At 36.4% G+C, this 27,845-nt stretch overlaps 3 protein-coding genes across 23 annotated transcripts in view; 1 reads left to right on the top strand and 2 right to left on the bottom strand.

Moving 5' to 3' along the window:
* CB4H12orf50 (chromosome B4 C12orf50 homolog) overlaps window positions 1-14,251 on the bottom strand; it is a 47,602-nt gene extending 33,351 nt beyond the window's left edge. Inside the window, exons 1-5 of one of the 11 annotated variants that reach the window (XM_053226576.1) lie at window positions 14,093-14,251; window positions 13,503-13,625; window positions 11,276-11,384; window positions 8,424-8,543; window positions 7,962-8,082 (exon numbers count right to left, since the gene is read on the bottom strand). In XM_053226576.1, the coding sequence (XP_053082551.1) occupies window positions 7,962-8,082; window positions 8,424-8,435 (133 nt within the window). In that variant the 5' untranslated portion in view covers window positions 8,436-8,543; window positions 11,276-11,384; window positions 13,503-13,625; window positions 14,093-14,251. Of the gene's footprint in view, window positions 1-7,961; window positions 8,083-8,423; window positions 8,544-10,544; window positions 10,757-10,802; window positions 10,907-11,221; window positions 11,243-11,275; window positions 11,385-12,137; window positions 12,259-13,502; window positions 13,626-13,720; window positions 13,992-14,032 lie in introns of those variants that run through there. The other 10 variants (XM_053226574.1, XM_053226575.1, XM_027071137.2 and 7 more) reach the window with 10 other exon arrangements.
* On the top strand, window positions 14,183-27,753 carry RLIG1 (RNA 5'-phosphate and 3'-OH ligase 1). Of its 7 annotated transcripts, none has more exons than XM_053226579.1 (7): window positions 14,186-14,487; window positions 17,139-17,256; window positions 20,233-20,328; window positions 21,076-21,192; window positions 22,617-22,814; window positions 24,323-24,492; window positions 25,496-25,720. In XM_053226579.1, exons 1-7 carry the CDS (start codon window positions 14,329-14,331, stop codon window positions 25,547-25,549), a joined length of 912 nt encoding a protein of 303 aa, XP_053082554.1. In that variant the 5' UTR covers window positions 14,186-14,328; the 3' UTR covers window positions 25,550-25,720. The 7 variants fall into 7 exon arrangements, with proteins under 7 accessions (XP_026926940.1, XP_053082554.1, XP_026926942.1 ...); XM_027071141.2 differs by lacking the exon at window positions 25,496-25,720 and adding an exon at window positions 25,743-27,752 and having other exon boundaries at window positions 14,188-14,487; XM_053226580.1 differs by having other exon boundaries at window positions 14,188-14,418; window positions 25,496-25,718.
* CEP290 (centrosomal protein 290) overlaps window positions 26,080-27,845 on the bottom strand; it is a 92,036-nt gene continuing 90,270 nt past the window's right edge. For all 5 annotated transcript variants that reach the window (XM_053226570.1, XM_053226568.1, XM_053226567.1 and 2 more), the window contains one exon: window positions 26,080-26,962. In XM_053226570.1, the coding sequence (XP_053082545.1) occupies window positions 26,732-26,962 (231 nt within the window). In that variant the 3' untranslated portion in view covers window positions 26,080-26,731. The remainder of the gene's footprint in view (window positions 26,963-27,845) is intronic.

Raw genomic sequence — 27,845 nt, forward strand, 5'->3', positions numbered from 1 at the left:
CACAAATAAACGGAAAAAATAAACTTAGAGAAAGAGGAAACCTTATTTAATGGAAATATACATAACTCAGAAATGCTAGATGTAGTTCACTGTTTACTGTAAATATAAAGAAAAAAAGGGAGTTTTCTATTAAAGTAAAGGATCTTAAAAGCTTTAAAAGGAACGCTACGGGGTAGGGAAGTGTAGGGTAGAATTAGCCTCTCAAAAGGATGAAGCCGGGTTAGAAGTCTTGTGGGTGAGTCCACTCAAATGACCAAAAGAACTGGAGCATTCTTGAAATGCCATCTCTGGTTTTCTTGTTGTTGTTTTGTTTTTGTAAGACAGTCTTAGAGTCTAACAGAACCAGGTATCCTGCCTAAGATGTTTAGCTTTCCTAGGCCTCAGTTTCCTCATCTATAATGGGGATGTTGATAGTATCTATTTAGCAGGTTTTTGTGAAGAGGCATGCAAAGTGCCCAACATAGTGCTGCCACAAGAAAATACTTAATTTTAGAAATTATGTGAAAGCACTGAATATGAGATTTTTCTTGTTTCTCGTCACCTGACTTCATTTTTTTTTAAATCATAATTAAAGTTTCAGTTTACATAATCCTAAAGAACAAATCGGTGGAGGTCTCAAATGCAAAGGTAACTAACAAATGTTAGGCCTAGAGAACTCCTATTTGAGTACATGCCTTTATTTTGTTGCACTTTTACAAACACTTTGGACCAAAGATGAGAACATAAACAGTGTCCAGTCAGGATGAAGAGTCCCCCATCCAACCACAAATTGTTCCAGGCATCACCACTGTGTGGGTTAGGGCATTTACACTACCCATCCCCCTCTTCCCAAAAGAGGAAGAACGGAGTTGAACACGTTTCTTTTCTTCTTATAACCATTAACAACTGTTCTTCCCCCCAACCCACACACAAAATTAGTCTGTTTTGCCAAGTCAAATATTCAAGTCAAAGTGTTTATTAAACTATTTAAGAACCATATAAATTACAATGGTTTGCCAATGCTTAGAATAAAAAGGTCAGGTACACATATAGAATAGGCTAGACTTTCTAATTTTTTTTTACATTTATTCATTTTTGAGAGACAGAGAGAGACAGAGCACAAGTGGGGGAGAAGCAGAGAGAGAGAGGGAGACACAGAATCCGAAGCAGGCTCCAGGCTCTGAATTGTCAGCACAGAGCCTGACGCTGGGCTTGAACTCACAAATTGCGAGATCATGACCCAAACCAAAGTCAGATGCTTAACCGACTGAGCCACCAGGTGCCCCTAAGCTAGAGACTTTCTAAAGTGAGCTGATCTAAAGTTCATTTCAACTGGTCAGATAGTCAGCTGTCCAAGGCACCTCTAAGACACTAACTTAGAAAAAATAAGAATCAAATTATTCTATTCAATTATCTATCATAGAATAATGTGGCAATTAGCCAAGGAGGTGAGCAGGTGCTTCAGTGTTTGAGCCACTGTGTTTTGAGCAAATTATCCCTTAACTAAGAGAATTTCTTAAGGGGAAGGGTTTGTCTGAATACGCTCACCTCTGATGTATACCATGGAAGAAAGAGCACATACATACCATGCTTGCAAAGAAAATATAATATGTACTCAGAAATGCCTAGAAAATTCTTATAATTATAGCAAATATCAACTGAATTATGTTTTCTTAGCATTATGATTTAGTTTATTAGCTATTTGCTTTTAAATTTGAGGATGGTAACCAGAGGGATTAGACCTCTTTTTTAAATGTCTGGTTTAGCAACATTTAAATGAAGTCTCTTTAAAAAGAGTCCAAAACGTTTTTTAATTTGCTAGCAGGTTAAATTTTAAATTGCAAAAGACTAACTGGCAGTTTTATATTCTCAGGCAAAATATGTAGAACTTTTGATAATTGCACTTAGTGCTTAAAGATATACAATGGCAAATCACATATTGAAAAATTGCTTTTGGCAAGCAGCTCATTCTGGAAGAGCACAGATGGTGACTTAGATAGTATGGCCGTGGCTCCAACCCATGATGGGTCTCAATTTCTCAAGCAGAAGCCCTAGAAAGTTTTACAGGTTGCACATTTAAATATCTAAATTTGGGGGCACCAGGGTGGCTCAGTCAGTTAAGTGCCCAACTCTTGATTTTGGCTCAGGTCATGACCTCACAGTTCCTTAGATCAAGTGCCATGTGTGCTGGGCAAGGAGGCTGCTTAAGATTCTTTCTCTCCCTCCTCTCCCTCTGCCCCTCCCCTGCTTGCGCTGGCTTTCTCTCTCTCTCTTGCTCCTAAAAATAAATATCTAAATTTTCCCTTATTTTAACCTAAGAGACAACATTATACATAAACTCCACAGTGCTATGTGTGAGCCGATACTTACATTTTACTATAAAAAGTTGTCATAATCCCACCCTGAATTTATTAATAATATGCCCTTACTGAAACATAAAAAGGTGGATTGTAATAAAGGTATAACCTTGTAAATTTTGTGTAAGGTAAGAAGATTTATGGTCCTAGTTTGGGTTAATGTGAACCTTGGTAGATAAGTGTTCCTGGAAATACTGTAGGAAAGATTAGGTTTACAGAAAATCAAATTATTCTTATTGAGGAGTTGAAATATTTTTTAAAAGAACAGATGATGTGGTAGTTCAATACATAACTCAAGCAAGTATGTTAATTTCTTAAATTTGTTAATTCAGTTCTGGAAATTAAATCTTCTTTCCTATAGAACAGAAATGTGTCTGGGCAGAGGGAAAATAGTTGCCTACTTAACACAAATCCATACTGCTCAGGACATCCTAGGGTGGAATTGGCAACTGTGTGAAGGGTAATATTATGTTCCTTCTTTAAGTGCTTGGGATTTGGAACTTTCACTCTATAGGGCAGAGTCAGACTAGAAACAATAGATGTAGTAAACAAGGAACTTCTACTGTATCTGAAACATGTGTGTGTGTGTGTGTGTGTGTGTGTGTGTGTGTGTATCTCAAAAAGAATGGAGAGCAAGGCCAGGAATATTGGAAATGTGTAGGGAGGAAGTGATAAGGCTGACTACATTCCAAGAAGAGTGTTTAGATTAGACCTCATTAATAGGTCATTTTTGTGGAAAGCCTTGAAGAGGTAAAGGAATTAGCCATAAAGATATTAACAGAAGAGAATTTCATGCAAAGCCCCTAAAGCAGGGAAAAGCAAGGGAACTAGTGTGGTTGGAGAGAGTGAGCAAGTAAAAGAGTTATGTAAGATAAATTCGGAGTCAACAGGGCATCAAATCAACTAGGGTCATGTAAGCCTCTGTTAAGGACTCTGCTTTTACTCTGAATTAAATGAAAAGCCACTGGAAGTATGACATCTGAGCGTATCACTCTGGCACCTGTGCTTAGAACAGACATAGAAGGACAAGAGTTGAAGAGTTAAGAGGCTGTTGCGATAATTCAGGCATCAGATGATGGTAGTGGCATGGCCCAGGGTGGGAGTAGCAGGAATGATGAGAAAAGGCAGACTCTGGATATATTAAGAAAGTAAACAGGATTTTTGTATGGATTGGATGTGAGATATGAGATTCCCAAGGGAATCGACAGAAAAGAGAACTAAGGACTATCTCCTAGAACATTCCACATTTAAGAAGTTGAGGAAAAATCAACAAGGGAGAGTGAAAATAGAGCACTAGGTACACAAGCGTTAGAAAAAAAATTTTTTTTAAGTATAGCGTCGCATCAAATATTGCTAATGGTTCAAGTTATGTAAAGACTGAGAATTGACCACTGGATTTAACAATTTGTGTAACACTGGTGAAAGGGGCTGAAAAGCTTTTTTTACACAGGATTAAGAGACAATGGGAGAGGAGGATCTGATAAAAGCAGGAATAGAGAACCGTTTTGAGGAGAACTGCTACAAAGGGAAAGAAAAATATGGGGTTGTAGCTTGTGAGAGAATGAATCAAGAGAATGGAGTATTTTTTCTAATAATTAGAGAAGTAAATATATACTTGTATGCTGATAGGAATGATCCAATAAAAATGAAAAAAAAATGATATAGAAGACAGAGGAAAGACTTGTTGCATCAGTGTTCTTGAGTAGACCAGAGTGGATAAGATGTAGTTAATAAATGGAAAGCTAGCCTTTGACTAGGCGCTCATCTTTGGTAAGAGCAGGGAAAAGGCAAGTACACATTCTAATAGAGGAGCATAGTGATGGAAATCTGTGGAGGCTATCCTCATTACTTAAAGTTTCTCAGTTCAGTCAGATGTAAGGTCATCACCTAAGGTGGGTGGGGGAATAGGAGGTTTAAGGAAGGAGGAAGGTATGAAACGAAGGTCTAGGAGAATGTAGAAGAACTGGGGAAGTATTGTGTAGTATGATTGGCAGTCAGCATTAAGGTCTCATTTGAGGTCCGTGGTCATGAATTTAATTCAATAAGCACACCTACATATTTTACCAAAGCTATGTTCAGCTGTGATAGATTCAGGAACTGAGTAGGTGGCAAGTTGTGTTTATGGTTGCTAAGCAAGTACAGTGAAGGCAGAAAGTAGCAAGAGAGTAGAAGTTGTATGCAAGGGACAGATTACTAGATTGAGGTTCGAGAAGATATCCGGGGGGTAAGGGATTGTGAAAAGATGGTACAAACAATGAATTGAAGGTCCCAGTGGACTTGAAGCATTGTTTACCTCAAGATTCTGGAAGGACTGAAATAGAAAACAAGTCATAGGGTGAAATGCATGTAATCGAGATCATGGGGTCTGTGGTGGTAATTAGCATTTGGTTATGACTAAGAGAGAGTGACTGAGATGGGGAAGAAAAGATCAGTGGAGGAATTGAGTTCAAGGAACTGAGAGGCTAGGGTGATGTGCATATCATATTTTTATATATTGAAATCACCAAGAATTGACACAGGAGTACAATGTGAGGACAATGAGCCAGGAGTTCAGACTTCTGAAAAACAAGGAGAGACCTGGATGGATGTAAACAGAGGCAAAAACAACAACAACAACAACAACAACAACAACAAACCAGCAACACTGTTGGCTGTTAATAATCTGTTGGCATGAAATACAAGCTGGATGGCTTTAGGGAGAAGTGACAGAGAGCAGTTTGAAGTTGGCAGTAAGGACCAAGGAAACCTTCTACCTCACCTCCAGGTCAAATGCTACTTGAGAGCTGGGAGAAAAAAAACAGCCACCACTTGGTAAAGTGCTGCAGGAGAAGTAGGGTCTGGAGAAGAAAATTATGCTTACGTTAGATATGAAGATGAAGGGAAAGTTCAGAGAGGAAGTTGAGGAAGAATCCTGCTGATAATGGAAAGTTGGGGACGCATGGATGCAAGGGACCAAATAAGGATAGACATGAGTCAATTGAGAGATGGGCTTTCTGGTATTCACTGATATTAAATAATAGAAAACATATATATTGGTCTCTATCCCCAGTTCCTGGAACAGAGCTCCTAAAATCCTTGTAATTTCATAAATAACAACAGTATGGGGGGAGCATCTTTTGTTCTAATATTTAGCTTTTGACACTGCTTCCTGACATAGAACTCAAATCTCAGAAATTTCCTGGGTGATAGGAGAGTCCTTTGCTCTAAAGAGATGACTCTGGGTGGGCTCCTAATACCTTCAGGAAGGGGAGTTGTCACCAGAAAGATCAAGCCATAATTAGAGGCTTAGAACTTTCAGCCCTCTCCTCCCCATCCTCTCCCTATGGGAGAGCGGCTGGAAAGTGAGTTAATAATCATGTCTGCACAATAAAAGCCTCCACAAAAATTCCAAAAATATGGGATTAGAAGAGCTTCCAAATTGGTGAACACATCTGCATATGGACAGCACACCCCAATTCCACAATAGAAGTTCCTGTGCTCTGGATCCTTCCAGACCTCACTCTATGTACTTCTTCATCTGACTGTTCATCTGTATCCTTTATGATTTCCTATAGTATAAAATGAACTGGTCAACACAAGTAATTAGCTCCCTGAGTTCTGTGAACTATTCTAGCAGATGATGGAAGCTGAGGAGGGAGATAATGGAAACCTCCAATTTGTAGCCCAGTTAGGAGTTTGAGTAGCCTGGGGATCTACTACTTTTGATTGACATCTGAAGTAGTGTTTTGGGTGGGGGAGTCTTTTGGGAGCCCTCAACCCATGGGCTCTGTGTTAACTCCTAGTAGTGTTAGAACTGAATTGTAGGACACCAGATGGTGGTGTAGAGTGTTGCTTGGAAAAAAATCATTGATGTGGGAAAAATCCACAACATCTAAAGTGTTGTATGGTAGTGGTATGAGAGCAAATAATAAACACACAGGAGTGTTTTATTGTTCAAAAATAAACTCAGATAAATGGAAATAAAGGGCAGAATGAAATTGGTCCTGGTGAATTCAAAACAGATAAGGGTTGTGTGTTGAGGGTGTGTGGGAGGGTGTTATGGGTGTATGGGGCTCCCTCTTGTGCCTATAGAGGAAGGAGGTATGAGAAAGCAGGGTATTAGCAGCCTATGAAACTCACTTATCCCTCTTACAATGAAGGTATAATGTCTAGGCTTTGGTCCCAGTGCATGGATCTGGTCTTGATTCTACTGAGAGAGAGGAAAGCTTACTCTAAGAGTCAGACTCAGTCTTGATACCTGTTGAAGAAATTAAGACTTCCAGAAAAGCCAGAAGTTACCTTTAGCCACCAGATTCTATGTCTAAAAATTAGAGTAAAAAACATGTAATCCCTACAGAATTTAGCTCAGGGCAGTTCTAACAATGAGGAGCCCAATAATTGTCAGTTGTACCCTTCTTTTGTACAGAGACGCAGTCTGTTTTCCTCTAGTCCTGAAAGAACTGGTTTGAAAAATAGTAATTTTATCATAGACCACTAAGAAGCAGAGTATTAACTATGTAGAAAGAATTTAGTACAACATTCCTGGTGAAATAAAATCATACTCTGTGTAAACCAATGAAGCGAAGTTGATCACTTAGTAGGTACAGTAACTTTCACTACAGTAGGTACCCAGTAGTTTCCAGTCATTTGTCCATCCCCCATCCATCTATCTATACATCCAATTTTACTGAATATCTGTGCTCCAGACACTGCAGAGAGCACTGGTGAGGAAACTAGTTATGATCTCCATCCTTATGATGTTTGCAGTCTAGTGAGGAAGAGAATTGTTGATCAAGGTATTGTATATATGATGAATGCCATGAGGTCAGAGTTTTCCAAAAGAAGGTAGAGGACCTAATTTTTACCATTTGCCAAGGATTATCTGAAGCCAATTTTTCAAATCCTAAAGGACTGATAACCTATAAGCTCATTTCTAAAATGATTCCATTGGCCATAGCAGGAGACTGGTGTAGAGCTATAGCACTAGGGAAACCTGACTATCCCAACTCCTTAGGCAAGCTTCTTGCCACTAACTGTTTTGGGGTATCATGTCCTCTGTATCCCCTTCCCAGAGCTTATGTTGACATTCACCACAAAGCAGTCTCAGTATCATCTATGTAGATTGAATTGTGCCACAGCTTTTGCAGCAATGGGATTGAGTTTTCTCTACAACTGAAGCTTAAGAAGAACCACATGTACAGCTGTTCTTTTAGAAGCTGAAGTGTGCAGCCCAGAGCATGCCCCCTTATAAGATAGGTTTCTGCACATTCACAGGGAGCAACAGTGAGGTATGATAGCCAAGCTTGGCTCCAGTTGAAAGATGCTTTGCTGAGACACAATTTCCTTCTGCCTAGTGAGGTCAGTAGTCATTTCACTTTCGGGTGAATCCAGTCCACTTTAGCCGTGCACCGAGAAAGTTTAACTTGCTCTTTGTTCACTTCATCTTGGCATTTTGTTAACTTCATCAGTTACTTGATGGTTCATTCTAAGTCTTATCTCACGATTCTAGAGTCATCCCAAATTATCCATTGGCTATTAAATCACATTCATTTTGCCATACTTAATTTAATCTGTCATTCTACACTGCTAATCCAAAACCAGATTATAATATGGTATATGTCCATGTTATTAAAAATATATACTCACTGCTACTTGGTGGCAAAAATAATCCATTGATATTTCGAGGTTTGCTGTGATAAAAGATACAACTGATCTTCACACAACCAAGAGGTTGAGTTTCCCAGAAGCATGAAATGCTGCAGTTTTGCTAGACAAAGGATGTGGGGGAAATGTAATGATCAGGTGCCATACTCAAAATAAATACAACGTGCTACATGTGACAAAACTATCATGATTACTGATTTAGGATCATGTGTGTTTTCTGGCTTTCAGTGTTTCTAAACTCTGCTATTTAAAAGATGCAATGGATATTTCTAAAATATAGTCCTCCATTTTTATAATAATTTAAATTGAGCAACATGCATAGTGCCTAAAATTAAGTAGTGGAAGAAAGAATCATTTTTTCTCTATTGTGTTGTAAGAGTGTACATTTCAATATTATTGAAGGGAGATCCTTTTAATAAACATGATGATGGTGCGTAAATCTACCTGCATTTCCATGTGTCTAAATCTGCAAAGTGGATCTAAACATTTTCCCTCTCTCCATAATGAGCACACAGTGTCACTGCCAAGGGCCTCTTCACAGTGTCGGAATCGGCACTGGGAACCCTAAAAGAAACAAGTAAACAGTATAGCAAACTCAACATACTGGCGTTAGTGTTCAACAACAGTAGGTTGCTGATTAATTAAAGAAAATATGACTAGATCAAATTAGAATCACAAAAAATACTACAAAACAAAGTCATAGGTCTAAATTTTAGCAAATGTGTTTAATTTTAGTGAGAGACTGATAATATAACGATTAAATAGTACAACATGCCACAAGTCACTGATAAATTGCTACATTTTGTTATCTGTTAGTCCATATGATTCACTAAGAATAGATATATGAGAGCAGTGATAGTTTTAATCACAATCCAATGACAGAACAATTTAATTTCTCTTTCTGGAAAAAGCCAGTTCTTTGTTTGTCTTGTTTTTAAGAAACGCTAGTCATATTCTAATTGTGAAGATGATCTCCATTAATCAATCCCTTTATTAGATAATATTTTCTTAGTCTATGGAGATATTGTTAAGTGTGTTTCTACAGGGGAAGTGAATGGAGCTTAAACTTTATATTATTGTGGAATTTTAGGGAATTACCACATTATGCTACAGTAGATCTCTGTGCTTTATGCCCTTGGTCTACAGAGATAAACAATTGTGCCAATACATATATAAACATCTTTATATATCAACAAAAGCAAATGTGGATCATTTTAATGGGATGCTATTGCCTTTTTTTTTTTTCTTTTTTTAGTCTGCATCTTTTACACATAGGTCCACAGTTGGAAAAACTGCAGGCCATTATCTTCTTGACAGAGAGGTATGTCACATACAACAAAAATATTCCATATATGGAATATATACATATATATATGTTTTTTTCTTATCTTTTATTACCCTCCTACTCCTGTCTTCACTATTTCCCTTTTTTAAAAGTGGATTTGTGGATCTCGTAGTATAGGATAGTGGACAGGGGCTAGATAAACCAGTATTTGAACTCTTGGTTCCATTACTTGTCCATAGTTACAAAGTTTATACATTACTCATCCTTTCTGTGCCTCAGTTTCCTTATCTGTATGAAAAGAATAAAATGCCCTCTTCACAGATTGTAAAAATTATGTGAGGAAGATATTGTGGTTGCTATTATTATTGTTATTTAATAATTTAATTATTTAGTAAGAATTTACCACCCATAAATTACTGTGCTAAGTTATTGAGGATACAGCAGTAAAACAGACAAAACTCTGCACATATGGACTAGAAATTCTATTATTATTTATCATCTCTATGTTTAATTATAAGGGGACAGGCAATTGAAGTGGATTTAATTCTTATGGTCAAAGAGGTTGAACCCATTCAGTTTTCCTAGCAGAGATGAAACACTTTAAATCACAGTGTTTCATTGTGTCTTTCATTGTGTCTTTCATTTTGGCATGAACATGAAGCTCCAAGTTTCTACATTTATTTGGTTTCAGTGAGATCCATTAATTCTAATCTCTTAAATATTTTTCCCCTTTAGCCTTAAAAACTTGAATTCATATTTAGCTAATTTGTTTATATTACTTCTTTTCCTTTTTCCACGTTATCATATATTTGCTGTTAAATGTCAACAGGGAAAAATTCAGTAATTGGGTTAATAAATTTCAAATAGGAAATCAATTAGATTTATTAAACTAAGTTTGATAGTAAGGTGAATTTAACTTTTTGAATTTATATGATTGGAATCACACTAACCATAACAATATGATGTATCATACAATGTTTCAATATGTTTCAGTATTAAAAATCTGATGTCTCAATGAGCCATTATATAGGCAAAATGAGACATGAAGACAAAAAATCCATAGGCGTTTAACAATTATAAACAAATAATAATTTTAATTTCCTTAGAGAAATTCAATGTCAAAAATACATGATAAGCTTTTACTTCAGATTGAAAATATGTATAATATTTTACAGGAAAATAATAAATTTTGACTCAGCAATACAAATTATTGCCTTATCTTCCTTCATTCTACTAAAAAGCTTAAGCATGTGAAGTACCATAAATTGTACAATATTTACCTTTATGCATGTTGAATTAAAAAAGAAATAGCAGTCATTCCCAACTTCTGCCATTTTCAACTCTCTTGCTGCTAATCCAATGTTTTTTAATATAAGAATTGCAGGAATGCAAATATGAGAACTATAAGTGTGTAAGGGGGGGAAAATTTCTTTTCCACAGTCTTTCAGGCTATCAGTAGTATTCCTTTAAAACTGACCTCCTGTTGACAGTATATTACACAATAGATAATTCTTAAAGAAATTTAAATTAGAAGATACCTTCTCTAGCTTTGCAGAAATGTTGAATGTGGTTGCTAGTAAGCACACAAACTGAAACTTCCAGAATTTTCCTCATTGTTACCTAATCCATTGTTTGCTCATCATAACTGACCTCACGCGTAACTGCAGGCCAGCCTATCTTAGTGAATTCTGTATGGTCTTTCTTTCTCAATTCTAGTATATTAACCAAATAGGCTAGTAAAAATAAAATATTTATCTTTTAATGTTCTGATTGAATATGGGACTTAAACTAGTTCCTAATTTCATAGTAAAAAATATTAAGTATTTCACAAGTAAATAGCTGTTTTCTAAATTCTCATTTCTATATATGGTTTAGAAAAAAACCACATTTTTAAAATATGTAAATATACTATCTATACTCCAAGATAATAAATAAAATTATTTAAATATATACTTACTGCTATCCAATGAATTGGGAAAAATCATTCAGATTGTGTTATTTTAATAGGTACCTGGAAATAAGCTGGACTATTTATTCATCTTGTAGCTATATTCATTCATTTTTCATCCATCATAAAAGGAGGAATAACTTCTTCCTATAGCAGAAAGGTTCCAGAGTGTCTGTAAATTTTGAGAATTTGTTGAAGACAAGGTGAAGTACTCTGATTCCCAGAATGAGACATTTAAATCAGCAGTTAGAGGTCTTTCTTCATCTTAGTTTTTTTACTAAAAGAACTAAAACGTAGCAAAATTTAATGAAATCATTCATAGTAGGTGGTGTAGAAGATGCCATAGAGATGACAGTTTAGTAGATCAAAATGCATTTTTAAAATGTAAGGTACTTTGAATTGGAAATTAATAAGATAAAGATATATGGATTCCCATTTTCGTTAAGTAAAACAGACTAATTGGTATGAACTCTCTGAATCTAATACTTTAAGGTAAAATCTAAGAAATAAAATAAACTAAAATTTAGAAAAGAGTTGTGTGCCTATAACTGTAAATAAAAGAAAAAGTAAAAATAAATGGGTAGTATTTAAGTGAAGAAGTAGAGAATAAAGACTTGGCTAAACCCTTGAAAATACTAGCAAAGATATATATTTAAAAAAAACCTTAATATCTTGCTTTCTGTTTTGCTCTATTTTCTAACTCTAGAACAACAAAGTATTCATTTTAAGCACCTAAATTACTGAGAGCAGCATCTCTAAGAAATATCTTTCAGTGGTCTTTTCCTCCAGATAAATTCTCTCTCTGCCTATGGGCTTTTAGCTGCATGGATTATTTCCAAATACTGTTACCAAACACCATTATTGCATGATTACATGCAACATCACAGTTAACATAGGGGAAAGGATAAAAAAAAAAGGTTTTTACCTTTTAGAGTTTGTTGGGGACAATTACATTTCCATTAGACACAGCAAAAACAGGTCAAACCATGATGGGAATTTTTGTTTTGTTATTGCAAAGAACAGTAAATAGATGTGTATATTTTGGTAGTCTTTAGCATGGAGCTTTAATTTCTTCTTTTTTTTTAAACAAAACTCTCTTTTCTTTTCTTTTCTTTTTTTTTACCCCTTATTCACTTCTTTCCTGATGTGAAATTCACTCTAGTCTTTCAGGAAAAGCTGTGACCATACTCAAGAGGATTTTTACTCCCTGTAATGAAGAGTGATGGGAAATTTGTCTCCACCACTGGGAGTAGGCCTGAAAATCCTGTAAGTATTTTGTGTTGGCCAAGGCAGACTCACATTGAGTGTCTTTCATCTTTGGTGCTTGCTAGAACACTAACACATCAGTCAGAGAAGAAAGTCTTTCTTTCAGTTTGTGATCCAATAATACCACTCTAAGTACAGGGGCTGGTAGTAACTCCTTGCTGGCTCTTCAGGTTTATGAGAATCAGGCAAAGCTGTTGGCTGCTACCCATTAGAATAGGAGCCCCATTTGTAACTGTGAATTGGAACTGTGTCTCTCCCCTAACCTGGGCTCCTCTGTCTCAGCCAAAAGCTTTGCTCCAAGCACTGATAAAATCAAAGCAGTGGAAATAGAGTGTTTCCTGAGGAATGGTTAGCCTTGCTGCCACTATTCAAACAGCAAGTAGAATGTTTTAGAAGATGATCCCTCTCAGAAATGACATAATGTTGGATCTAGAAGATTCTGTGGCAGTTTGGGAAATGGCAGTTGATAGTTGTGAGGGTTATTTAATGTTGTTCCCTTGAGACCCATGAAACAAGCTGCTTGTTAGGATTCCTCTGGAAGAACAGAAAATCACTGGTGCTTAACTATACAATACTAAGTGTCTGGTCCCAATAGCTCACAGCCAGCATCAGGTGTTCTATTCGCCCCTGTCCCTTACATATATTTGGCCATTTTGTGTTTTCCTAGGAGAAAAAGATAGAAGAGGAAGTAAATACTTTGAAGTGGCAAATCTCTTTTCTCTTCCTCTGTGAATCCAGTAATAAAAAAAATAGCGCTTTTTTGGGGGTGGGGGTGGATGTTTTATTCTTTGGAAACCCTCTTTTATATATAGATATTTTTTCCAAGGGCTAAGTCAGGAAAATGCTGGACTCTACGGTTCTTGCCGATAACACAATTATAGAAATGAGACGTGGGTCTTGTCCAAGCAAATAAAAATGGCAGTAGTCAAAACTTCACTGGTAAAGACTACTAGCCTCAACAAGACAGAAAGGCTACTATTACTAAATATTTAATATTTTATTCAATCATTAATTTATCACTTACCCTCCAATATTCTTTTAAGCACTAAGTCAAATAAAGCTGTTTTTAGCTCTGCAGCTGACTGACTCCCAACAACTCAAGCCATTTGGATTCTTTTGGAGCTCATACTGAAGATAAATGAGATTCCTATGAAAAAAATTGAGAATGAAATCGGGTTTTGGATTAGTCTAATGCTAAACTTTGCATTCAGGAAAGAACATCAGAACCAATTTCGACCATACTATGCTGCACAATGAGGCGTAATCCAAACTGTATTACTATGAGGGGTGGGTTCCCAGGTGTTTTAATTGTAGCGTTTTCTAGCACTCCTCTTGGGAAATCTGTTTCCATTAGGACTTGAAATGTCTCCGGATATTTCTAAACTTCTATAATGCTTCAATGAGGAACTTATTAAAGAAAACAAGCAATTAGCTTTCACCAGAATGGTGTTAAATCGCCATCTGAAATGATTCTTTACTTATAACTTGATATCATTTAATTTTCATAAATATCATCAGTTACATCAGTTATCATCAGTGTGGTTAAGTACACACAACACAGAAAACGGATCTCGGTCATGGTAACACCGGACCAATGCTCGCGGGAGTGCATACGGAGATACTTTGGGTTCCAAACTACAACTCCCAGAAGGCGCCGTGGTCAGGTGGCCGCTTCTACGCGTGCGTCTCCGCCCCACGCTTGGTGTTGGGTGACGTGGGGGCGTTGCCGCCGTGCTTGTGCGCGCAGTGTGCGTGGCTTGACCGCGGCGGCGTTTTGCAGGGGACGCTTTCCTGGCAGGGGTGCTGATTTGGAAACGAGCTCAGCATTCGCACTGTCTTTTGGGCCTACCATGAGGCGCCTAGGTTCGGTGCAGCGGAAAATGCCATGTGTGTTTGTGACGGAGGTGAAAGAGGAGCCCTCCACCAAAAGGGAGCATCAGGTACCGAGGTGTGCGGCCCCGTGGAGCGGCCGCGCAGGGGCTGCCGGGCGCTATAGAGCCGCCCTGCAGGTCGGGAGCTTTTTTGCAGTTTTCGCTGGGGAGGTCTGGTATACGGGTCTCTTACTCCCCGAGCTCCAGGTTCTCGTACCTTGTTAGTTGCAAGGGAGGGAATCTACGAGAGAAGTTTTCTGATGAGGCGATTCAAACTTGCCGTCTCATGGAAATTGAAAGCCCACATCTTAAATAGTGTCCCTTTTCTCAGGTTACCACCTTTTTGGGGAAGACCCTTTAAGATTCGCATAATCACCGCAGTCCATACTTTCTACTTTCAAGAATGTGGTGACAAAGTGGAGATTGTAGAAGACTTGCTTTGCCAGTTCTAACCTAGGAACGATGGTGGTGTTGACAACTAGCCTAATTAGGTCACTAAAGATCAGATCTCACGTATTGTTACCAGTAATTACCTGCTTGATTCTAACTAGTGTTCCCATCTCTGGATGTTTCTCTCAGCTCTGGGTTTTACACATCGAGGGACCTTAGTAAGTACGGGTGAATGATTAGTAGCCAGTATCAAGGTAATTCTTTAATATGTAGGAAAGTCCTTGATGGCAGAATCCCCAGATATTGAGTACTTTGAACTTATCATACAAAATTCATTATGTGCATTTGGCATAGGCTCCCACCCCCCTTTACATCGTTTGCACATGTGTTCTTGTTTTGAGACTGCCTTGTTGTTTCTAGTCCCAATTTTTAGGACCTGACGTGTAGTAGGCACTGGGTGAATATTTGTTGAATTAAAGAATGAACCTTGGAACCTTTTTGTGCCAATTTTCCATTCACCTTGACACTTTTTACCTTATAATATCCTTTTTAGTGCCATTGCTGTTATAGTTCTTAATAGTTTATGCACAGTTTATGGCACTGCCTAATCGTTCTTTATTGCCACCCAGAATGATCATTGTTAGGGTCTTCCCTAGTCAAAACCCTGCAGTTAACTAGTAAATGTCTGTAGCAGTAGTTGCCAAACTTGTATTTTTTTAGTCACAACAAACCAAGTAGTGATTCACTCTAGCTGTGATTCTCAACTTTGTACGTTGGGGGTGGAGGCGTGTAGTTTGTAAAAGGACCCTACACCCGGAAAAATAAGCCCCTGTTCATGTCCCTCTGTAGTTAAGATTAGCTTACACTATTATTTATAGCATAATATCCAAATCCTTAACTGTAATTCAAGGCTTCCCATTAGTCAGGTCCTTTCTACTCTTGAAGTGCCTGTTGGACCTACCATGAGGTGCCTGGGCTCAGTGCAGCAGAAAATGCCATGTGTGTTTGTGACAGACTTGCTTCCTTAAAGGGAAGTCTCTATTTGAATAAAGTCTGTTTCATCCTGTGAACACTCCGGGCACAGTCTTGTCTATTTTTGCTCAGGCTGTGCACTTTGCCTGGATTACTTTCAGGATTTTCGAATCAGACCTCTGAAATCTTTGATCATCTTAGTTATCCCAGTGAGTTCTTCCACCCAGAAGTTGTAGAGGATCACTCAGTTGACATTTACTATTACTTTTTAAACATACATGCCTTGTTTTTCCAGTCACAGTTTAAAGACTTCAATGAGACGGGGAACTTTGTGTACCCTTTGGTATCTTATATTGTGTTTTGGACATGTTGCTAGCAAAGAGTGGTTGAAAATTGATTCTTATGGAAGAAATATTTGGGGACTCATCAAGAGCTCCATCAGAGTAATCTCCTCCGTAGGATCCTTGGTAAATTTGAAAACACACAAACATTGCTGTTGGGCTAAACCTCCTCTCTTCTGCTACCACAGGTTAAATTGATATCGTCTGCTACTAATTGTAGAAGTTAGTGATAAATCCCCAATCATTGTTTTATCTTGAAAGTACTGAGTCAGGAACAGAATGGTGCTAATTTCCTAAGTCTACCTGACTCTGAAATAGTACTTCCACATACTAGTTTTAAACCTGTACACACCAGTATTGTGCAGTATGTTTCACATGAAAGTTGAATGTTAATTTGTACTGTAAAATGGTGGCTTAAGTCTTTCTCAGTAATAAAAATAAGTTACAGATAAAAAGTTGGTAGGAATCGCAGAAACTGTCTTTTCCTCCATTCTTGTTGGTCTTGGCGGCTCTTCCTGACAGTAGGAAAACCGTAAGTTTTGCAGTTTACTACTGCTAAAGCTGAAAGAGTCCCATTTGTTTTTCTTCTTAGCATCAATTATAAATTATACCTGACATTGTATTACACATTCTGTTACACTTTTCCCACTCATTCAAATGAAAGTTCTACCAAAGGCAGGTATTCTTTTTTTATTAACCTCTATATTTCCTAGTGTGGAGGACAATGCTTACTTGACCCATAGAAGGCATTTAGCAAATAATTGTCAAGTTGTCAAGTGGATGATGGAACAGTCTGTGCTAGGGATACAGTGCTGCATAGGACACGGTTCCTGGTGTCAGTTCATTATGGTGGATAAAGAAACATGAGTAATTGCAAATCTGTGTGGGAAAACAGGTATTGCTGTGATAGAAAGGAAGGGGTGATTCATGAGAATTTCATGGGACAAATGTTTTTAAATTGTCTTGAAAGGTAAGCAGGAGATTATACTTTAGAAATAGTGAAATTAAGAACATTTCAGGTGGGAGTATGTGTGAAGGTGTAGAGACTGTTGATCTTAAACCAGTTTTCTTTCTCTCTTTTTTAAGCCATTTAAGGTTTTGGCAACTGAAACTATAAGTCACAAGGCATTAGATGCAGATATATACAGTGCAATTCCAACAGAAAAAGTGGATGGAACATGTTGTTATATTACTAACTATAAAGGTAAAATAAAACTACTACAAATATTATTATTATTATTATTATTAACGTTTGTTTTTGAGAGAGACAGACAGTGCGAGTAGGGGAGGGGCAAAGAGAGAGGGAGACACAGAATCCGAAGCAGGTTCCAGGCTCTAAGCCCGATGAGGGGCTCAAACCCACGAAACGCGAGATTGTGACCTGAGCCAAAGTTGGACGCTTAACTGACCACGCCACCCACGCACCCCTACAAATATCGTTAATCACTTTACAAACTATATATATCTGAAATGGGGCATTTACCCTTCATAAACCCTTCGCACTCTAATAGCACAATAATAAAGTCACAAATGTTACACTTATCTTTCTCTTGAGGGAGGAAAAGGTAATTAACATTTAATACTCATTAAAGGCAGACAATGTGATAAATGCTTTATACATGTTATCTCTAATTTGCACAGTAGCCTCTCCATTTTTTACAGATACGGAAACCGATCTTCAGAGAACTTAAATAATTTGTCCAAGACCATATAATTAATGAATGACTGAATAGGTGGTGGAACCTATGTTTAATCCTAAACCTTGTTCTTATGCCACTGATTCTGCTGCCAACTCCTTAGTTTTTATTACTATTGGCAATATCTAATTGATTTCAATTTAATGCCTTTTAAGAGCTAGAAACTAAAATAGAAATTGTCAGTTAAGGAAAAAAAAATGCATTGAAAGGAGAATGATCTTTGTGATTTCCTGAGGATAGTGAAATGACCTCTTAATTCCAGCAAGAGAAACAGAACAGTTAAATGTAAACTAGACACATTCCTGTTATCAGGAAATCTTTTCTGAAGTGCATATTTTTCCATTTTTAATTGTGATTAAAATACACATAACACAATTTACTATCTTAACCATTTTAAGTGTACAGTTCATCATTATGCTACTCTCACCACCATCTATCTGCAGAACTCTTCATCTTGCAAAATTGAAACTCAGTACCCATTAAATAATTCACCGTTCCTCCTCATCTAGTCCTTGACAACCACCATTCTACTTTGTCTCTATGGTTTTGACTGTTCTAGATACCTCATACATCTGGAATCATACAGTATTTGTCTTTTTTTGACAAGCTGATTTCAGTGTTCATCCGCGGTGTAATTCCTGTCAGAATTCCCTTCCTTGTTAAGGCTGAGTAACATTTCGCTGTGTGTATATACTACATTATGTTTGTATATACCACATAATTTTGTGTGTGTGCCACATAGTTTCATGTATGTGGCATTCATCCCTCATTGTACACTTGGGCTGCTTTCACATTTTAGCTGTTATAAACAATGCTGCTGTGAACATGGTGGGCAAATATCTCCTTGAGACCTGCTTTCAATTCTTTTGGGGCTATATTCAAAGAAGTGGAATTGCTAGCTCATACAGTAATTCTGTTTTTAATTTTTTGAGGAAGTGCCGTACTGTTTTCCATAGTAGCTGCATGATTTATGTTCCTATCCACAGTGCACAAGGGTTGCAGTTTCTCCACATCCTCACCAACACAAATGTTTGTTTGGTAGTAGTAGCCATTTTAATGGGTATGAGTGAAATGAGTTTTTTATATTTAGTAGTAAAAAGGACAAAAGGTCCATTCAACCAGAAATGACAATATAATTTTAACCTGGTTCTTCATATTATTTACTGGGATAGTTAATAGGTAATACGTAATGTCTGAAACAAACTATAATCAGTAATTTCAAAGTATATTTGAAGAAACTAAAAGATTTTTCAGGCTTTCATATTTACATTAAAAAACTTAAATATGCATCATTATGTATGATGTATAATAGTGGCAGTTAAGCATGAATGGATTATTAAAGAAAACTCAGGACAGGACCCCAAATGACAGTGATTGCAAATCCTCAGTTTATTGCAGGTAAAGGGTACACAGCATTATCAAGGGCATGAAAAGTAAGGATGTACATCACAGCAAAGGGTCTGGGAAGACCAGGTGAAAGCACCTATTGGTACCCTCCCCACCGACCCCCCTCTCCATTGCTCCCAGCCCCCAAGGTCCTAATGGGACACACTTTCTCAAATCAGGAACCACTGATGATGTATGAAGAGAACACACTTCGGTAATGGAATCCAAAATGGAGTTTCAGCTGGGGATTTTTATTGTTTTTAATTTATTTATTTATTTTGAGAGAGAAAGGCAGAGAGAAGGGAGAGAGAATCCTAAGCAGGCTCCACACTGTCAGTGCAGAGCCTGAAGTGGGGCTTAAACTGAGATCATGACCTGAGCTGAAATCAAGAGTTGTACGGTTGGTTAACTGACTGAGCCACTCAGGCTCCCCTCAGCTGAGGAATTTTACATTCTGCTGGTCACAGAGGCATCTTCCTGCTAAGTAACCAGCCTCAACCGCAGAGCCCTCCAGGAGTCTCACTAAAACCAGGTAGAAGACTCATTAGTCTCACTGCTGTAAGTAAAGAATGCAGGCACACTGCCTGAAACTTCTTAGGTCCATGATTACAAATCACTAATAATCACTGTTTCATGCCTTGACCAGGGATCAGAGCCATGCAAAACAGCTCAGCCTAATTACAGATTTTTGGGAACTAACCCTTACAGCACACGGTTACGTTTCAGGAAAAGTGTGAATATGATAATCTGGATATGTTTCCATTTAGTATAGAGGTAGCTTGCTCACAAATTCTAGTTGCTAATAAAATATGGCAGTGGAATGTCCTTATGACAGGGTTACATATTTACTTTTATCTCAGGTTTACCATTCTTCAACCAAAGACTTCAGTCTTACTACATCAGGTACTGCTGGTAAGAATACATCACATACGGTGTCTGTTAGAATACATATTTACCTTTGTTATCTAGGATTGCTGCTTTTAGGGAAGGTCACCCTACTGTTTATTGAAAAACTTTATACTGAAATGTCTTCCAAGATAAGTTTTATTGTTTGCCTCTTATACTTTTCCCTTTTATTATTAATATCATTTTTTTAGGTCAGCCATACCTTTGGGCTCGACTAGATAGAAAACCTAACAAATTAGCTGAGAAAAGATTTAAAAATTTTCTACATTCAAAACAAAACTCAAAAGGTTAGTGAGCTTTTCTTTTCCTTTTTTTTTTTTTTTTTTCATTTTTTTCTGATTTAAATCTATAGTTTTTGGCTTATTTCTTGCTGTGGTATTCTACACATTATATCCTTCTTAAAATTTAAGCACTTAGGGAAAAGAAGAAAATTGTAATTGAGTATCTTTATATGTAAGAGGTTGTTATTGAAAAATATTTTAAATTGTTTTCCTAACATTTTTATGACTCATTAGAGTATGTTGATATTAAAACATACATATTTCTATATATATATATATATAATAAAGAGTAACACATTTTGGTTTTGTTATCTAAGAGAGAAGTCCATAATTTTATAAATCAGGTACAAATCTCAAAGGATTATCAGTATTTTTAATTATTATGTTAAAATGCCTCTAAGTATTTTATAAGTAGATACATACATTAATCATTATATATCCACTCTTTCATGTATATATTTATATATACACACTTATAGTGTATTAAAAATTTATCATAAATCTACACATACTGGAACATTGGCTACTTTAGAGTTTTATGCACTATTTACTTATGGTGGTGGGTTCAAAATTGAAAATTTAAAGTGCTAGTATACTCTAACCCTGAGAAGTGCAGTCACATGGTGTTGATGATGGAGAATAATTATGATACCTGAATGGGGTTTACTACCTGTTCCCACGTTGAATTTATTCAGTCTTTTTAATTTTTTTTTTTAAAGCATCACCACATATAAAATTATTGAACTATTTTAGAATTTTTTTGGAATGTTGAGGAAGACTTCAAACCTGTTCCAGAGTGCTGGATACCAGCGAAGGAAATAGAACAATTAAATGGGAATCCGATGCCTGATGAAAATGGACACATTCCTGGTATCATGAAAACTTTTCTAAAATGTGCTTTTGTTTTTACTTGTAAAAAGAACAAAAGATCCAGAAATTGCATAATTTAATTTTAATCTGGTTCTTTATAGTATTTATCTGTATAACACAAAATTTCTGAATCTAATTTATATTAATAATCTATAAAGATGTTTTATATTAAAAATGTCCTCACAGGTTTAGAATCTTCTCTGAGTTAGTTTGCTACCTATAGTTTCTGGGGATGCGAAAATTTTTGCAGAAGTGTGCTGAATGGAAAGATACCCCAGATTAAGGTTTAGTTCAGCAGGCATGTCTTGAGTACCTATAATGTGCAGAATACTCAGGTTCTAGTAATACAAAAATGAAGATCAGAACCTTGATCTTTTAGACACCAGAGGAAATGCAATATTGGTCTGATTTAAGAACTAAAAGGAAAGCATCCACAGGGTATATTCAGAGAAAACAGGAAGAACTCTAGATCAGCCTGTGGTGTTTAGAGGAGGCTTCTAAGGGGAGAGGACATCTGTACTGAAGCTTAGGAACCAGGAAGTTAGCTGGCAGGGAAGAGAGAAGGTCAGCTTAGGCAAACTCCCATGAAGAGCAGAGATTTGGAGTCTTGGAAGTTTTATGTAATGCTTCTCTGTGGCTGGAATGTTTAGGGTGTATGACCCTGGAGGACATTATAAAAGTTGAGGCTGGAGATGTGGAATGGGCTCAGATCTTAAAGGGATTTATATTTCATTTAAAGGAGTTTGAAGTTCATCCTGAAGTTGATTGTTAAGCAGGGGTGCAGCAGAACTAAATTTAAATTTTTAAAGCAGGATTATGATAAAAGTAGGTTGGGTTTCCCTGGAGACTAATGGACCAGTAAAGATTATTATAGTCACCTGAATGACTACTGAAGGCCAAAGATAGGACGGTCACAATGGCATATGTAGCCTAGTGATTGATAAAGAATTGTCCACAATGAAGGATCCTATTCTGGTAACAGGAGTTGGGTGAGGAAAGCAATAACGTTCAATACATGTGGAATCAATACATTATTCAGTAAATATTGGAACAGTGCAGTGAATTGTGGAACACTTAATACATGGTCTGTTCTTGAAACTGGAGATAAAGTGGAGAGAAATCTTAAAAAAATAAATAAGTTTCAGTTCTTGAAAAGGTAAATTTTCTGGTAAAGGAATGCTGAGTGCTCTGTACTGAATCACCAAACAGGTTAATTCCTCAACAGAATAAAAAAATAACCTTATTATTAAAAAATGATTGTGATTGAGTAGTAAAACTGTTAACATTACCACTGATTAAAAAATGATAATCTGTGTGTGATAAACATCCAAAAAACATTGAGAATGTACAACAAAAGTAAAAATTACCTCACGTCTAAATCCAAAGAACAGCAATGTAGTAATAGTGTTTTCTTTGCCTGATAGGTTGGGTACCAGTGGAGAAAAACAACAAACAGTATTGCTGGCACTCCTCTGTAGTTAATTATGAATTTGAAGTTGCCCTGGTACTGAAGCATCATCCTGATGATCCTGGTCTTTTGGAAATTAGTGCAGTGCCGCTATCAGATCTCCTAGAACAAACACTAGAGCTTATTGGAACAAATATTAATGGAAACCCATATGGTGAGTGAAGCCTTTTCCTATTTAGTTACAGTAACTGTCACTTATAAAGAACTTCCTGGGTTCAACTTAAAACACACACACTAAAGAAATGACTAATAAGAGTTAAATAGCCTTGAGAATTATAGCCATTTCTATTTATGTCCATGGAGAAATTTATTCATGACTCTAACCATTAATTCAAAAGGTTGAATTAACTTCTCATTCTTTCCTATGATAACATTATAGAGCTATTTATGAAAGGTAATTATTCAAGTGTAACTTTTTGTTTTTTAAAATTTATGTGAACTGAGTTGAATGAAAATTATGTGTTTTTCATGGCTAGGTAATTAGTTTAGTATTAATAGCTAAGAATAAATTAAAGAATTGACACTGAATAGCATAATGAGCATTAGAATCTGTACTATGACGAATGGAGTCGAAGTCCAGAGGGCACTGGGGAGTACATTGTTGATAGGCAGATGAAGCTGGATTCAAGGACATTAAAGCTGGAATAGGAAAATCCTGTATAGAGATCAGAAGCTGACTGATTGGCAGGTATAAAGAAGTTACGATAGTAATTCTACAAGTTATCAGAGATCCAGTGTGGCTGTTTGGCAAACATTGAATGATAAGTGAACTTGGCTAATGGTATAGAGAAGGGGTTGGCAGACGTCTGTAAAAGTACAGATAATAAATACTTAGGTTCTGTAGGCTATACCTCTGAAACAAGGCCATAAACAGCACTTAAAAGAATGGGTATAGGGGCGCCTGGGTGGCTCAGTCGGTTAAGCGGCCGACTTCGGCTCAGGTCATGATCTCATGGTCCGTGAGTTCGAGCCCCGCGTCGGGCTCTGTGCTGACAGCTCAGAGCCTGGAGCCTGTTTCAAATTCTGTGTCTCCCTCTCTCTGACCCTCCCCCGTTGATGCTCTGTCTCTCTCTGTCTCAAAAATAAATAAACGTTAAAAAAAATTTAAAAAAAAATGGGTATAACTGTGTTCCACTGAAACTGCGAAAACAGGTGTTCGGTTGGATTTGGCCCACAGGTCATAGCTTGCTGACCCCTAGTATAGAGTATATGAAGGTGAAATTTAGATTTAATGAGGTAAGGTGACACTTCTGAATGAGATCACTTGTGGTATCTCTCTCTTCCAGGAAACCAACTAAACTCTTTGGTAAATTTATTCCTAAATGTTTTAAAAGGCTTTTTTTTTTTTTTAAAGTTAAGATTTTTTTTTTTTTTTCCAACGTTTATTTATTTTTGGGACAGAGAGAGACAGCATGAACGGGGGAGGGGCAGAGAGAGAGGGAGACACAGAATCGGAAACAGGCTCCAGGCTCTGAGCCATCAGCCCAGAGCCTGACGCGGGGCTCAAACCCACGGACCGCGAGATCGTGACCTGGCTGAAGTCGGACGCTTAACCGACTGCGCCACCCAGGCGCCCCTAAAAGGCTTTTTTATTTGGAGAAGTAAATGTTCTCATTTCTTTTTGAAACCTTTATGTGCCTAATGGAAATTTTTACCATTTAGGGTTAGGAAGCAAGAAGCATCCATTACATCTTCTTATACCACATGGGGCATTTCAAATAAGAAATCTACCAACCTTGAAGCACAATGATCTATTATCCTGGTTTGAAGGTTGCAGAGAGGGTAAAATTGAAGGAATAGTATGGCATTGCAATGATGGCTGTTTAATCAAGGTAATGGCAAAAAATAGCTTGTGGGATTATTTCGTCTTGTTCCTAAAACAAAGTAGAAGTGGCACGAGAATACTCTGTACAAATTGCAGTTAATTCTAATGTGTTGTAAAGAAATTTAATTTCCTCATCTCACATGCCACCATTCTTTATATGATAAAATAATGTTTCCCAATGTGCATTCATTCTCTGGGGCTTTGGTTGTCCTACATGGCCTTCAGAATTAAGGTGATGAAAATGTCTGGAAAAACTGCACATTACATATTCCCTTCTTGTGGATGTTGCACATGAATGCTGAGATAATCAGCATAGTGTAACTCCACATTTCCCAAACTTGATTATACAATTTGAGTTAAAAGTGCCAGGGTGACAGTTAATATTTACAGAATCAATTTGTTTATACTTTGTGCCCTTTCTGTCTCTTGGATTTGTCTACTCGATTTTGGACAGGTTCCTGAAATTAGTAATGTTCAAAACTGGACCTTCGTCATACCAACCCCGACTCCCAGCAATTCAAAACATTAGATAGCGTTTTTAACCCCTCTCTCCATTACATACAATTATTTCTTAAAGATTCTGATCTATTGAATATATACTTCTCCCCAACCAGTTGGCATTTAATTTTAAGTTAAGCCAAAATTGATGCTTGATTTACTATATCACCCTCCTAAATGTTATCTTTCAGTCTTCTCCCTTTTCTGTCCATTCTTCACAGTAAGTGAAAATGTTACTTTGCTACATAAAACTGCTTAGTGGCATAAAGATTATTCATGACAGGACCCTTGCTTCACTTTCTGGAACTGCTTGTACACCCCCAGCTGCCAAGCATACCCATACTGTATATGCCCTAACCATACTTAAGTAACTGCAATCAGAGCAAAAAGCACCATTCTATCCCATGATATTTAGAATGCCTCTCCACCCATATTTTTCAATTGGCTAGCTTCTGCACTCAGCAACAGACTCCATTATATTTTTATGGAGCCCCTGATTATGTTCCTGGCAGGTTTCCAGGTGCTGGAAATACAGAGTCAACAAAACAATGTCTGTGCCTTCATGAAGCTCACAGTCTAATGGGGAAGATAGACAGTAACACGTAAATATATAATATGTCAGGAGAAGAACAGCTATGAAAACAAGGGTAAGAAAGTGGAGCCTTAAATAGTGCCTGGCAGATGGTGGGCACTCAAATATTTGTAAGTGAATGAAGGTAATAAAATCTAAAATCTAAATACCCTTTTTTCTCTTTTTAGGTTCATCGCCATCATCTTGGTTTATGCTGGCCAATTCCAGATACTTACATGAATTCAAAACCCGTTATTATCAACATGAACCTGAACAAGTATGACCATGCCTTTGATACTAAGAGTTTGTTTAATCTTCTTTCAAAAATAGATAATCAGAAATTTGGCAGACTCAGAGATATCATACTTGATGTATAAACTAGAAATGCAATTAAAAAACAGCTTTATTATATTTAAACCTTGAATATTCTGCCATGTGGGGAAGGTAAAAAATCTCAAGGTTCAGTGTCTCATATAGCAATACATCTTCTAGCATTTCAGGAAATGAATTTCCCAGTTGCAAATGTCTATTCAAGATTTTATTTAGAAGCAGCAAATGAATTTCAACCACTAAACTTAAAAAAATGTAATAGTAATCTCCCACCTTGTACAAAGGTTGGATTCTACCATTACTGGGTAGTAATTTAAAAACAGCAGTTAAACAATTCTGGATCATTAATTTTGAGGATTAAAGAATTTAAAAAACAATTTAATCTTACTAGACACTTAACAAAACATATAGCTGTAACCTCATAACATGTTTATATACATGTACATATATATAAAATTAGTCTTAACACATATAAGTAAATATATGTAAAAGTCCAATTTTAAATGTTAAAATTATTAAAGTTCACCCTCATACTCTTTAAAAAACTTAAATATTATGAATGTACAGAAATTCATCATAGCTCATTTGATAGACATAATTTAAAAATCTTCAAAAATATACTTTTCTAATGTTTAAAATTTCATATTTTAAATTACTAAATTTAAAATTCACTAAATTTTAGTAAATTTCCAATTTAATTTTAAATTGGATATCTAGTAAATTTTACTAAAACTTCCAAGGTACAGGATATGGAGATGGAAATCATGTAGGTCAGAGACTTGATTTCCTGATGGAGTTTTAACTTACAAAGTTAATAAATAAATAAAACTACAGTTATAGGTGGTTCTTAATAAATGGGGAAATTAGCAGGACTTTCCTCTTTATCTTCAGACTGTTCAGAAGCAGCAACGGGACTGCTTAATTCAACTCCAAATTGTTCAGAAAGTTTTTTTAACTTCTCTTCTAAGAGAATATTCTTTTTCACTTCTTCTTTATAATTATACTTCAGATCTTCAATTTCTTCAAAAAATGAAGGATCAAAGTTTTCCAGTTCTTTTTTCAGCTTTTTTATTTCCTCCTAATAGAAACATGATAACTTTAAAAGGTATAGGTAGGAATAAAATACATTCTTTAGGTTTGAACTAAAGAGATGTAATTGCAAACATAAAATCCAAAGTAACTTGAATAATCAAATAGAAACTATATAGGCAGAAGTATTTTCTTAGGATTCTGTTAATAAGGTATCACTGTACAAGGTTTTAAGTAACAAACTTGTTAACTGGCAAATCAAACTGTTCTGTAAATTATGTCCTAGTCTTTGGAATTTATCAGTTCTTAAATTGTGTGTGTAGGGGGTGGATATTTAATCTTTATCCAAAAGCATATCAGATACTCTCACTGAGGTAATCAAAGACTTGGCTATTCACTATACAAGTTATGTTGGTTAAGATTCTTTGGTTTAGGCTTCATTTATATTTTTACAAATACCTATTTTTTTTAATAGTCGACTTCATATATATGTGTGTGTGTATATATATATTTAGGATTAGGGAAACTCTAGAACTTCTACCTGGATAAGAGGCCTCTGGTAAAGGGACCATTTGAACTTTAGTGACCATTTAGAATAGCCAGTGATTACTAGTTAATTCTCCAATTCATGCTCTCTCGTTCTGTTTATAGATTCTTTAAGAGATAAAGCATAGCAAGTATCTTTCTTTAAGGGAGCTATTCTTGAAAAGAATTTCAAAAGGAAATAAAAGGCACTGTTCCCAGTGTGACCCAAAACTTAAGAAAATATATTAAAATAATGAGCTATATTTGTGAAAATTAAAAAATATACTCTTTAATCCTATTTGTTTTGTCTTTTTTTTTTTTGTAGCTCTTCAGTATTTTTAACATCGATAAATATAATGAACTCTGAAATGTTAAGGTCAAAATATTAAGTATATTATGTAACCCCA

The sequence above is a fragment of the Acinonyx jubatus genome, chromosome B4 (assembly GCF_027475565.1).
Source record: "Acinonyx jubatus isolate Ajub_Pintada_27869175 chromosome B4, VMU_Ajub_asm_v1.0, whole genome shotgun sequence".
In the NCBI taxonomy this organism is placed as follows: domain Eukaryota; kingdom Metazoa; phylum Chordata; class Mammalia; order Carnivora; family Felidae; genus Acinonyx; species Acinonyx jubatus.

Excerpts from the sequence above, each read along its gene's own strand:
- RLIG1 (XM_027071141.2), top strand. The coding sequence starts at position 14,329 with ATGAGGCGCCTAGGTTCGGTGCAGCGGAAAATGCCATGTGTGTTTGTG. Across the intron at positions 22,815-24,322 it reads TATTAATGGAAACCCATATG|GGTTAGGAAGCAAGAAGCAT; the intron begins GTGAGTGAAGCC and ends TTTACCATTTAG. Across the intron at positions 24,493-25,742 it reads ATGATGGCTGTTTAATCAAG|GTTCATCGCCATCATCTTGG; the intron begins GTAATGGCAAAA and ends TTCTCTTTTTAG.